Source organism: Dermacentor albipictus, chromosome 10, assembly GCF_038994185.2.
Source record: "Dermacentor albipictus isolate Rhodes 1998 colony chromosome 10, USDA_Dalb.pri_finalv2, whole genome shotgun sequence".
NCBI lineage: Eukaryota > Metazoa > Arthropoda > Arachnida > Ixodida > Ixodidae > Dermacentor > Dermacentor albipictus.
In genome coordinates, this window is record NC_091830.1 from 38436817 (window position 1) to 38450777 (window position 13961).

Below are 13961 nucleotides of genomic sequence, written 5' to 3' on the forward strand. Positions count from 1 at the left end.
CACACGTACATACTGATGGATAAACTACATCAACCAGTTCCGGTGGCGCTGTAGTTATATCAACAATGAGAATAACCTAGCGGTCCAAGACTTCCCATGTCACTACGTCTACAGCTGCAGAGCTCGCGGCTCCACGCGATGCGCTTCATGTGATAAATGCTGAAAGTCCTAGAAAATGGGCAGTCTTCTGCGAGTCAAGGCCACCCTTGCAATGTGTGCAGTCGTTTCTCCGAAATGGAACTCACTATCAGCTGATGTGCGAAAGCGTGGAACTTCTCCATCACTTAGGAGTAAGAGGCCATGATATCTCTTTTCAGTTGATACGAGGCCACTGTGGTATCATAGAAAATGATGAGACAGATAAGGCAACTCGCACGTGAAACCAGGAAGGCCGCTGCGTCCCCATTCCTCCCTCAAGGACCTACACCGCGAGACATTTTCGACACCGCGAGACATTTTCGCAGTCTAGCTCGCACGATCTCCTTATCAGAGTGGAATACCGCACATATGAGGCGCAGAAGACTGCACAGACTAAACCGGTGACTTCAACTCAGACCTACGGCCTGTGGGCCCTGACGCGAAGCGTCTCTTCTGTATCGGTTGTGGTTTGGAGTTGCCTTCAAGAATGCATCATCATCATCATCATCATCATCATCATCATCATCAACAACAACAACAACAACATCATCATCCTAGTTACGCCCACTGCAGGGCAAAGGCCTCTCCCATACTTCTTCAACTACCCCAGTCATGTACTAAATGTTGCCATGTCGGCGCTGCAAACTTCTTAATCTCATCCGCCCACCTAACCTTCTGCCGCCCCGTGCTACGCTTCCTGTCCCTTGGAATCCAGTCCGCAACCCTTAATGACCATCGGTTGTCTGTCCGCAGAGAGCAGAGGGGCGCATAGGGCCGCCGTTGTGATCCAGCTCTGCAGTGAAGCCACTCCTCAAGCCCGCAGGAGGCAAATGCAGCGCGCTGTTCTATTTGCGTTGTTCTCTGCTGGTCATAAGCTACATGCGGCAATTGTTAGCAAGTTATGAGCAAGATGACACCTTTTAATGCAGGCTACGCTCGAATGATTGGCTCAGCCGGAGGGCTGTCACCACCCCCCCCCCGAAATGTTTAGTTTGTATGTACATATCATCATCATCATCATCATCATCAGCCTGTTGACGCCCACTGCAGGGCAAAGGCCCCTCCCATACTTCTCCAACAACCCCGGTCATGTACTAATTGTGGCCATGCTGTCCCTGCAAACTTCTTAATTTCATCCGCCCACCTAACTTTCTGCCGCCCCCTGCTACGCTTCCCTTCCCTTGGGATCCAGTCCGTAACCCTTAATGATCATCGGTTATCCTCCCTCCTCATTACATGTCCTGTCCATGCCCATTTCTTTTTCTTGATTTCAACTAAGATGACATTAACTCGAGTTTCTTCCCTCACCCAATCTGCTCTTTTCTTATTCCTTAACGTTACACCTATCATTCTTCTTTCCACAGCTCGTTGCGTCGTCCTCAACTTAAGTAGAACCCTTTTCGTAAGCCTCCAGGTTTCTGCCGCGTACGTGAATACTGGCAAGGCACAGCTGTTATACACTTTTATTTTGAGGCATAATAGAGAGTTTTAGAATTTGGGGCCCAAGCGGCTTGGGGACTCCAAAAAATTGCGGGCCGCCAGTGCGCATGCGCAGAACCCAAGCCAGTCTTGGGTGCTTGCGTTCGCGTTAACCCAAGACCCAAAAATCGAAAGCTAGCGTGGTCCCCCAAGCCGTCTTGGGCCGCCCTTGCGGGTGATGACATTGCTAGACAGCCAGGAGAGCCGAAAGGGCCGAAGCCATCCAAAGCAGTTGTTTTTGAGGCGCCAAGCATGACTGCTTCGAAAACGTCTTACGCGCGCTCGCACTTTACTGCAGATGATGATCTCTGCATATTGCGAGAAGTACTCGGAACGAATCCGTTTGAAGACGCCAGGCTGTTGCCGCACGTTGCGAAAAATCTTGTAGAGGCAACAATCAAGAGGGTTTCACTGCGGTCGATACGCAACCACTGCGAGCTGCTCATGGCACAATTTTTGCAGAAGGATACTGCAAATCTGAAAAAGTAAGTACATATTTACTGCACAACTTCTTCCGCTTGCAGTAGGCGAAAGTTAGCTGCGTGCTTTGCTTACCCTTATGTAATGTTTATTTGCCTTCGATATGCAGCCTCCGTAATCTTGCGAGAGTAACGCGAATCCGCTTCCCCTGCCACGTGTGGCTACCCGCGGCGAGGGAACTTGTACATGCTGGCGCCCATCTCTGAACAGCTGTACTCACGCCCTTATGGACAATACATGAGCGATTGTCGAGCGGTCAGCCTTTAAAGGATTATAAACCAGGAAGATATCAGCTTTTGCCAGCGTAACAAAGGGAAACCGCCTGAACATTGTGATCGACCGAACAAGATCACAAAGAAGGATGTATAGCCCCCACCACGGATAAGCGATGCAATAGATCGGCTCTGCAACGCAAAATACTTCTGGTTGATGGATATCTAGTCTAGTTGCTGGCAAATAGAAGTCGACGAGAGAGATCCCGAAAAGACCGCCTTCATCACGCCAGACAGCCTCTACGAATTCAAGGTCACGTCATGCGGACTGTGCTCGGCGCCTGCAACTTTCTAGCGCGTCATGGACACGGTGTTAGCACGATTGAAGTGTGAGACTTGTCTTGTTTACTTGGATGACGTCGTTGTCTTCACCTGAAATTTCGACGATCACCTTAGGCGGCTTGCGAAAGTATTAGAGGCCATCAAGTCATCAGGGCTCACTCTAAAGCCGCAAAAGTGCCGCTTCGCTTATGATGAGCTTCTGTTCTTAGGCCACATCATCAGCAAATCTAGAGTCGGCGCCGACCCACCGAAGACAGCTGCCATCGGAATGTTCCCGCAGCCCATCGACATGAAGGCAGTGCGTAGATTCCTTGGCATGTGTACCTACTATAGACGCTTCGTCAAGGACGTTTCACGCATTGAGGAGCCACTAACACATTTAACTAAATGCGATGTCGGGTTCAAGTCGGAAACGTCGCAGGCCGACGCATTTCAATAACTCAAAAGACGCATGCAGTCGCCGCCTGTACTTGCACATTTCGACGACGAAGCGGTACAGAAATCCACACTGACGCCAGTAGTCTATAGGGAGTGATTATTTTCTTATATTACTCAAGCTAGAAGAGCAATATGACCGTTGGCCACAAATGCCTCTATCGAAACTAGAAACGGCTGATTGGAAGCAGTTTATTGAATCAACTTATTTAACACAAGATTTTATCAATGATTTTATTATTGATGGTGGAGTACAGTATTTTATAGCTTTTATTATCGGCGTGACAGAAAAATGCATCCCTGAAACAAATGATCGTTCAGGTAAACGATGCGTTCCATGGTGAAATGACGATTGCAGACAGGCATAGAAGAAGCAAAACAAGGCATGGAACACACTGCGTCGAACACCAACTGCAGAAAATCTCGTGGAATTTAAGCACATCAAACCGCAGCGAAGGCGGACAAGGCGACAGGCAAGGAGAACGTGCTCGAAGCAATTTATCTCGAGCATAAACTCCTACACACAAGAGGCAAAAGTTTTGAATGCGCTTAGGATGTTTAACGGACAGCAGACCCATCCATTACACTTGGTCGATGATCACGGGTAATGATGGAAGATCAGGTAGACGCACTTGGGGAGCACTTCCAGGGTGTCTCTAGCTCAATTAAGTATTCTAAGTCGTTCCTTAGATATAAAGAAATAGTAGAACCTAAGACATTAGATCGGAAATGTAGACTGAATGAAGCCTATAACCGTCTTTTCATTGTTGGCGAGCTGAAATATTCTCTAAACGCATGTCAGTGCTCCGCACCCGGGGCTGACAGGATTGTATATGACATGATCAAAAACTTGCGCAAACTTACACAAATAACACTTCTCGCACCTTTTAACACCATTTGGGCGTCTGGATACATGCCTTCCGCATATAGAGAAGCTATTGTAATTCAGATAGCAAAACAAGGCAAAGTTGCATCCTCTGTAAATAGTTGTCTTCCGATAGCGCTTACAAGTTGTCTTTGCAAAGTATTTGAGAAAATGATAAATCACCGTCTGTTGCATTTCCTCGAATCTAACAAAATCCTTGACCCTTATCAGTGAGGCTTCAGCAAAGGTCGCTCTACAACCCACTATCTTTTATGCATAGAGTCACTCATCCGTGATGCCTTTTTGACAAACGGTACTTCGTCTCCATATTTATCGATATGGAAAAAGCGTACCACACGACGTGACGCTACAACATACTGCGAGATTTGTCGGAGATCACCATTTTGCGGAAACATGCTTAACGTTATAACAAGTCATTTGTCAAAGCGCGTATTCCGTGTTTAGGTTGGAAATGCTCTCTTTAGGCCATTCCTCCAAGAAATACGGTGGCCACCGGGTGACGTACTAAGCTGTACTCTTTTTATCGTAAGGAATTAATTCTTTACACTCATCATTTCGTCGTACCATGTTTTTATTCTGTATACGTTGATGACGTGCAAATAGGTTATAAATCGTGTAATCCCACAATTTGCGAGTGACAAGTTCAGCTTGGCCTGAAGGGGTGTCGAAAGGGGCAAGTGAAAAACGGGATAATGTTAAATCTGCAGAAAAGTTCCTGCGTCCTTTTTTCAAAGAGGAGAGGCCTAGTCCCAGATGTTTATATTGAACTCGATGGACAACGCATTTCTCATCACACAGAGCACAAATTTTTGGGGTATCCTACTTGACTGCGAACTATCCGTCGTATACCACAATAATATATATTAAGAATGAATGTTAAAAAAACAATGAATCTTCTTAATGTTTTCGTCGCATACAACGTTGGGTAGCCATAGGAAGTGCCTTATTCACCAGTACAAGACCCCTCATACTATCCCATTTGGATTATGATGCTGTACTCAATCGCTCTGCCGTACCGAGCGCGTTAAAGATGCCGGATGCCGTTCATCATTTAGGGATCCGCCTGGGTACAGGTGCTTTTTAGGACGAGCTCTCTACCAAGTCTGTACGGGCAGTAAATGAGTGGTCACTAAACCTACAATGGTCGTACTCTACTTTTTATTTATTTCCTGAAAGTGCTTTGAAACCCTGAGCGTCTTTGTTATGGAACTGTAAATGACATGACGTGCGCTACACTGTATCATAATCTCCCAACATTCAGATAACCGTTCCCGCTGCGTGTTAGGAGGCTTAGTGAATAAATGGGTATCTCGCTTCTAGAACACTGTATAAAGACCCTAGCGAGGCCATTACCACCGTGGCACTGGCTGATTGTAGAATAGTACACGTCATTTGTACAAGTCTCGAAGCAGGCTCCACAGGAACACATTCGAAAGCACTTTCTAGAACTGCAAGCGAAATACGCATGCGCGGAGTTTTACGCGGATGGATAAAAGTCACATGTGGGAGTGTCCTATGCAGCAATTGGGCCATCTTTTTCGGAATCAGATGTTCTGCACCCACTAAGGAGCATCTTTACGGTGGAGGACTATGAATTATTCTATACTGTAATACATGTTATGTATACAAAATTAAAGAAGGCAATTATATTTACACATTAATTAAGCGTAGTCAAGGAGTTAATCTCGCCAAAAAAAGTACAGAATACCTGTAGTAATAAAACTGTATTCACTTTCGTGCACTATTTATGCTGCTGAGCAAAATATCTTAATATGCTGCGTTCCTAGCCACAGATACATTCAGGGGAATGTGGTTGCCGACGAACTCGCTACATTTACAGCAGCGAAACCTCGGAACGCTCCTATAGCTGTCACAGATATACCTCAAGCCTTTCCTGCGAAGGAAACTGAGAAGCTGTTGGCGACACCTTTGGGATGCTGAAACCTCTAACAAGCTTCACCGAATAAAACCTCAATTAGGCCCTTGGCCCTCAACACCAAAATCACGGGCAGCCGATGTCCTCTTAACTGGGTTGAATATAGGATACACGTACACAGCTACCTGTTGACTGGCGATGAACCTCCCATCTGTGCTAGATGTAGCGAGAGGTTGAATTTCATGCGTGTCTTACTGGAGTGTCGGGAAGTAGGCGGTCAAAGCAAAAAACACTTTCCTCTAGCGCACACACAATCTATCCGTCTCCATTCAGAAATGTTTTTTGGTATTAAAGCGCTATTCAACATTAAATCAATACTAGATTTTTCAATGAAGTCCACTTGTTGCATGTTATCAGCCCTAAAGATTCGTAAGGCGGCTTCTATTGTGAAACCGATGTTGCGATATTAGCGTCTTGTATAGCGCACGCCTACAGGGCCTTACTTCTGAAAGGCCCCGATGAGGGAATAGCTACTGATAACCACACATTTTGGTATATCATTTCTTCACACAGATATTTTATTTTTAACATTTCACTGTACAACCTATATATAATTCTCATAATTTTACCTAAACACAAATATATTTTTTTCACACTGCACTGCGAACGCTTTTAGGCCTCTATACAGCGATGCACATATATACATGGACATTGACCACAAGCTCGACTACATTAAACCATTGTCTGGCGCTATTTCACCTTTTTGGCACTTGCGCCATAAGACCCCATCAATCATCATCGATTACTATTTCATGTCACTCGACAATCACATAAATATCTACATCGACAAAATTTGAATAGATGGTATTTCAAAAGCGATACTTTACTTCTTCAGGCATGCCCCGACCCTCATTCATGACATTTCCTTGATTATTATTGTAATTATCATAAACTGCTTCTTTTTCCAACCAATCATTCTATCGTCTTTGTATTACACGTATACAGGGTGTCGCAGCTATTAGCCAAAGTTTAAAATTAGTCGAATGAGACGTAGCTGGACATAATCCACGTAGTGATGTTGGCCAATGCTTGGAGATACACTGTGTATTGTTTTTTTTACATTCTGTCTAATTAGGTAACTACTCCTAATTATTTATTCAACTTCTCCACTAACACAATTAGGTAAACAATTTCAGTGAGAAAATTGTAGAATGACATGAACTACTTCCGATAGAGCTTTGTGTTTCTCAATGCGTGCTACACAAAGGTATTTTGCCTAGCGTGAATGAAGCCCGCAAATACGTGAAAAATTGCCTTGCATCTGGCTTCTCAAGGCACTGGGATTTCGTTCACGCTCAGAAAAGCACTTCTGCGCACCAGGTATTGAGTGACAGAAAGCTGCATCGGTCGTTGTTCGTATTGCTCTACAATTTCCTCATTGACACTTTTCATGTAATCATAATATTTGAGGAGTTTTTTAAATTATTAGGACTAATTTACAATCACACAGAAGGAAAAAAATAATCGGAGTACCTCCAAGCGTCGGCAAAAACCATTACCTTATTTCTGTCCAACTACGCAGAATTCGCTTATTTTTTAACTCTGGCTAAAATTACCTGGGACACCCTATATACACAGTCATTATTCCTGCTGCCTGCCATCTTGGGATAACACATACTCCACACACCTCACAGAAAACCAGGAGCTTTCACTGATCACATTCCAGGCCATTTTCATCTCACTCTGCTGTCCTTTTTTTGTTCCATTATGCGCCTTCTTTCAGTTTGTGATTCAATAAGAAGCTGTCACTAATCACGTTTTCTCTCATAAAATTCAGCGAGTTATTCAAGGCTTTACTCAGACTATCATCATAAGAATTACACAAGGTATTCAGTACATTATTAGCTGCTCCTTCAATCGATTACAACACATTTTGGGAAAATTCCATTGATGTTTTCGGGGTACAATATTGTGGGCTTTGGTCCCATCTGATATGAAGACATTCGCATTTTAATCCTTGGGGAGCAAATCTAAGGACTATATTATTAGCACATTATGGAATTGACGATTAGTGGTACTCCGTAGAGCAAGGGATCATCATGTGTTTAGAAGGAATAAATGTATTCCTAATCGCAGACGTATGATAGATGTTAAAGGCCGTAAAAATCTATCGTTGCGAATTACGGAGCATACCTGTTAAATTAACTGGGTGTAAATGGTTAGTGAGGGGTGCTATAAATATAAAATATATATTACGACGAGATGATATAGTAAAATATGTCGGTGGAAGTAGCATGACGGCCTTATCAGTGCCCTAACACCTACACCTACAAGAAGCTACTACCACAGCTGCAGCCTTCACTTGGATGGTGGGCTAGGAATACCTATGGCTGATTCCTTCTAGCACAACATCATTTAAGATATTGAATATAGCTTTTGTTAAAATGCACGGCGTTGCGCCAAGCAAGAATGTCATTTCCAGACGAATACTGTTTGGTAAGATGGTGGAAACTGCATTTTGTCTTTCTGCTTCGGCGTCCGGACACTCCAGGAAGTGGAACACGGTCAGCCTTTGGCCAGGTCTAACACAGTTGGGAGGATCACCCCCAGTAAACAGGAAAGAGCGGATACCATATTCGTGTCCAACATTCAGTCAATAAAACAGGCAATCAAGTCACCGTGACATTCTTGGTGAAGATGATGTTGGTATCCAGCTCCCGGAATGCTGAGGTATGTGAATTCTCCCATGAATCGGGAGACCATTATTAAACCCCTAAGCGAGAATTTTACACCTCTCATCAAACGTTATCCTAAATGTTGAGATACAACAAGAACCATTTAATTTTTTTAAATCGCCCTGCGCGGTTTTATTGACGCTTTTACAATGCACAGAGCACATGAAAGCTTATTGCGTCTTTTGTCCTCTTCCTTACCTTCACTTCTTTAGACATTGTGAACTTTCAGTGGAGTTGTGATGGCATCTTCTGCAAATATAGTTCACAAAAAATAGTGTTAAACGATTTCACTTGTGCATACCACTATCACTCGTTTAACAAAGCTGTGGCTATCACTGAAAAAATTGCATAAAAATCCATAACGTCGAATATAGTTATTTTCAGGCACATTTACGCTGCATTGAATTACGTTTCACCCCTGAGGTTTTCATTTCTGTGTGTTCTTGTATTTGAAATGTTGCGACAGTGACAGTGTAGATAGAGAGTGCAAACTAGCTGTGAGAGTCTCGCGCACTAGCCGTGCACCTTAGTCTGCGCCACTGAATTCGCACTCCTAGTATATGCTTCCATACTATGAAATTCGTTTCATGGTGGCCACACTGGCTCCACACTCTGTAAAACGGATAGCATAATTGCCTACTGGATGGCCTCAACTGAAACACGAAGGCGCATTTTATACCCTCCTATACACGCACTTTTTAGATCGCTGGAATATACGTGAAACCGTGCAGCCACATTTGTTTCCAATGATTACTCATACTACAGCAGCGTATTGCAGCTACCATTTGAAGCCAGTTTTTCCGACTTTGAACACGCAGGTAACATTTCGAGACTCTGTCTTCATCACAAGTTTTACAACGCTTCTACTAGTCACCCTGAAATGTCGCCTGTCGTACCCCACTCGTTGCGCGTCCATCCTCCGAAATTGGCATAGCCAACACACGCGCGAATTTCTTCACATTTAGGGCACTTCTTTGTCAAGATAGCAAAGTGGCTAGAATATTTGCCCCAAAAAGAACTTCCGCCACTGGAGAACAACATACTTCAAGCCCATTGTGTAAAACGTATTTCTTCTTAAAAGCAACGCGCGCATCACATCCCCCTCCTATGTCACCCACCCCTAGTATGTGCACACGAGTGCTCTTGATAAAGCTACGTTGGGTTCTTGTAATACGCCAGGCTGTTGTTGCCCGCCACTCTCCCACACATTGTGTGTTTATAAGCACCTAGCGCAATGCTACTGCGAGCCATTTACCCCGTGACCTTCTGTCTGTTATTATGCCACCTTTACCAGCCAGTTTGCTGCAACAGGGAATAAGGTAGCTTTTAGAATTTTCTGCACCTTTTTCTGCAGAACCCAACAAACACAACAAAGGAAACAATAAATTAGTCAAGTTACTGAGGCTAAAGGTAGTATGGCACTATCTCAGCAAGCTTAACCCCACTAAAGGTCTGCCAGAAATATGTTAGGGAAACATTTGTTCATTGGTTAGAAACTATATATATATATAGTTTGGCCACTCCGGCCTATGAAGATGCACATCTGTGGATCATTGCCTTTAAGCTTACCCCACATGCGGTAAGGCCATTTTCAATAATAATGCACAGGCCAGTACTTCTTTGTTTTTTTCTAGCGTTTCGACCGTTGGTGCGTTGTTCTGAGCGCTCATTTGCCATTATAGCGAAGTAGCTACAATCAAGTTTGTCGGCAGTTTTCATGGAACAGCGTTAAATAATACAACAAAAATACCACAGTTGACAAAAATAAGGTTTTTCTCGTCCGGATCGTCAGGGGCGTTCTATGCAAATGTCAAAATGTACGAACTTGTACAAGTCAAGATATTCTTGCTAAAACGGTGTGGCGTCCGAAGCAGTCACCTCATCACCTCGAGCGATACTAGTTTCACTGCATAGAAATCAAGAATTCACTGAAGTAAACTAAGCTCAATCATGCTTCGTAAAATGGAAGAACACATTAGGTACATACTGAAAAACTTCTTGCAGCTTTTCCTTATCTTCACGATAGAGCACTTGGGTGTGGTTGGAGCCAAGCCTGTGTAGCCAGAAGAAAGTGTCAGATTATATTTCATGGCATTTGGAAATAAAATGGTATCTAGAAGGAGGGCATTGACACCGCTGCAGTCCCACAGATTCTATTGCGCAATGTCCTGGCTGAAAAGCGTGAAAATAAATTTGTTGACAGCTTCATCATGTGTGCGTAACGGAGGCACATACTGTTCATCGGAAGCTACGGTTAGACCTCCCACGGCGTCTCGCCATCTCGGCAATAAAAACCCATAACATTGGTGCACCAGTCTTCATGCCTGGCTCATGAGCTTTGTGTATGCTGGAATAAACAAGCCCTGTTGGTATGTCAATTAGTGGTTGTTGCCCTTTGTGTGAATATCCTCTAAGAGAAAAATATGGCGCGATGCCTTTAACGAGGTCTCTGCACTGCACGCATTAGAACACTGCTAACATAAGTGGCTGATTTGGTAGTACCTGTCAACAAAGTAATAGAACACGTCAATTCAAAATATTTCTCTTATAAAGGTTCGCTGATGTCTAGGGTGCATGTACCGCAATGTCGCCACGTTCTCACCCCGTTACTTTCATGATGGTGTGACGCTTACGTACGGAATAGGAAAACTACAATTTGCATTGACCTCCAGTGATGCCACTGCCACACTTCATCTTGGGCTCTGCACTAGAGGCTCAATCCCGTGAACATACTTTATGAACGTAGCCATCAATGGTAATGGCGGCAGCCTATCGCTGTAATGCTCCGGGTCTCTCACATATAGGGCACTGAGGCTGGTATGTGAAAACGAGTCCTCATGGTTGTCTGAAGAACGTACTTTACAGCATTCCCGACAAAGACGCGGGATTTTCAGGTAGATATAAACAGATAACACTGCACTTTCTCCTATCGATACCTAATGTGGCATGGAATAATAGTGCAGGTCACATTCTGCGCGCTCTTTTCAGGGCCTGTGAATGTCGATTCAATATAACCAGAGAGCGGCGCACAAAGTCAGGCAACTGTCTGCTTCTGCAGCGCAAGTAGCAACAGTGATTGCGCATATCGCAAATAGAAGAAAGGTAATCAAGGAAGAAGGCACCCCAAAGCCAGTAAGAGCACTAATGGTGTGCAGAGGCACTTACAGCCTCCCCTACCAGCCCATAAACCAAAGGTGAAGTTAACAAGTCCGCCAATGCTCAGGAAACTTATAAGCAGCGCTGGGTCTGCCAACAAGAACGACAGCCACTGAACTTGTAAACCTCGGCCTAAGAAATACCCATGATGAACACAGGGAGGCGCAGCTCGTCTCTCAAAAGGTTACAGCGTGCCTCGTCAAGACCAGCCCTCCTCCATAGAGTAGGTCACCAGAACAGCATGCGAGAGATCAAACGCACGATAGACATAGCGGACGAGATCATGTTTACGTTCAAGGTGGCTTCCAACCCTAGGCTAGTGCATCCTATCGGTCACCTGGGCAGGCGTAGAACCGAAGCGGAAGCCATAACGAGCATGTTCCAGAACAGAAAGAACACTTGCACGCTAGTACCTACGTTAACTAGAAGGACGCATGAGTGACGATGCTTGAGCCTCGACTAAGAGAGAACATCAGCGCATTGCTGAAGAACTGCACCGTGTCTGGAGCCGAGGAAGCTGCCGTCACTCCAGCGCTTGTCAGTGGGAACAGGTCCAGGCTTTAGCTAGTAATTATTACGGATTCTCGGGGTACATAACGGGGATTCCCCAATGGTGGCATAGGCAGGAAACCAGCCTGCATATGAAAGCCTGCTGGTGCAAGCGAAGAAACACACTAGATAACTTGCGCCCCAGGACATGAGGACATTTCTCCGAATTTTTACGCCGATGTTATAGCTCAAGCATAAGCCAGCCGAGAGAGACGAAAGGCCAGTTGTACAGAAGCGCTCACCCGTACCTACGGAGGCATTGTGGATCATATCCAGGAAACCAGAAAGTGATTCCCTTCCCTGCCTCAATCCCACCTTAAGACATTAAACAGAGAACAGTCAATATTTTTATTGCAGCTACAAATTCCTATTTATGTCTACTTCTTTAGAATAAGGTACATCCAACCGTAAAGATAGGCATTTATCTCTGGTGTTGTGAAGCACCTTCATTATAATAAACAAAGTTGGCCCGCCAGAATATAAAGCCAGTACCCATTATACACAATGCCATGCCGGAGCACTGGGAGGCTGTGCTGTCCAGCTGGGAACAGGACGACACGATTTGGCTGGTTGAACGCGTCAGACGGGTGGCTAAACCCGCAGGTGTTCTCAACTGCGCTATGCAGAAACCCACCTCTGTAGCCAGGAAAGTTTGTTTTCTGTCACGCTTCAAAGCGTATAATTGAGTCCTCCCTTTATACGTCCAAGATGAAGGTTACTAAATGATTGTATTTAAATTCGATAAGCCCATTGGGTAGTTGTAATAAAGTACGTCTGATATCCCATAACACCGAGGTTGGCCATTGTTAAAGCGTCAACACTTTGGGCCTGAGCAAATGAATGCTCTTTTTCTAATACTTTGGACCTGCTGAAGAACAATTCGCTATGTTAGTATATTGTGTGCACAATGATGATAAAAGATTAGGTGCAACTCCGCAGCCTAATGTTATGCGAGTCTTCGTTTCGCGATGTTCAAGTGCCTTCTCTGACAAATTACAGTTCACGAGACAGATTTCTACGTCTATTGGCACCATAGGTGCACAACTGAGTAAATATTGTAGTTTTTAGTTTCATTCAACGACTCACCACAGAAACAAAAGGAGTGATTGAACAATTATGTTTCAGCATTCATGCAGAACAAAAATAAATGATATCGGGATTTGTAGACTATTGCATGTCCCTTAAGTTGCCCGAGCTCTAAAGGGAATGGCTTTGGGTGTCTGCCATGACGCAGGACAATGCGCCTAGCCAGGCATGCCAAAAATTGGTGGTAAACAACGCAACAAGCATCGTCCAATTCCACAAATCTCCAAGAGTAAACTAGCATCAATACGAACAGCTTTACTTACGCAAATAAGGTCATTTTCAGAGCAGTCAAGTAGAACTGCGGCAGAGCAATAGTTTTCACGACTGCGGCTGTTTTGTTTTCTGTGCAGAATGTGTCTCTAGTGAAAAGTTCTGCAAGAACATAGAATAAGTACGTTTATTTACCAAGTTACCGAAGGCATTACCTTTTACTGGGCCGACAGAAAACAGAAACAAGTGCCGCTAGGTAATGTATGAAGCCACTTCTGACATTATATCAGAAGTATATGCTGTTGGGGTGAGCAGTAGCGGAGCATGCAGGAAACAAAGTTATGCAGGGAAATGTGCTTCACAAAAAAGCAGTGTCG

The 13961-nt window shown here is 44.4% G+C and overlaps 1 protein-coding gene and 1 long non-coding RNA gene across 2 annotated transcripts in view; one reads left to right on the forward strand and one right to left on the reverse strand.

Moving 5' to 3' along the window:
• The window catches only part of LOC135911846 (uncharacterized), a 128641-nt gene that overhangs the window by 113207 nt on the left and 1473 nt on the right, over positions 1-13961 (forward strand). The gene's annotated exons all lie outside the window — the stretch shown is intronic.
• The window catches only part of LOC135911868 (uncharacterized), a 63574-nt gene continuing 58375 nt past the window's right edge, over positions 8763-13961 (reverse strand). The window contains exons 6-8 of the mRNA XM_070527388.1: positions 13638-13746; positions 10571-10636; positions 8763-8832 (exon numbers count right to left, since the gene is read on the reverse strand). Of these exons, the coding sequence (XP_070383489.1) occupies positions 8784-8832; positions 10571-10636; positions 13638-13746 (224 nt within the window). The 3' untranslated portion in view covers positions 8763-8783. The remainder of the gene's footprint in view (positions 8833-10570; positions 10637-13637; positions 13747-13961) is intronic.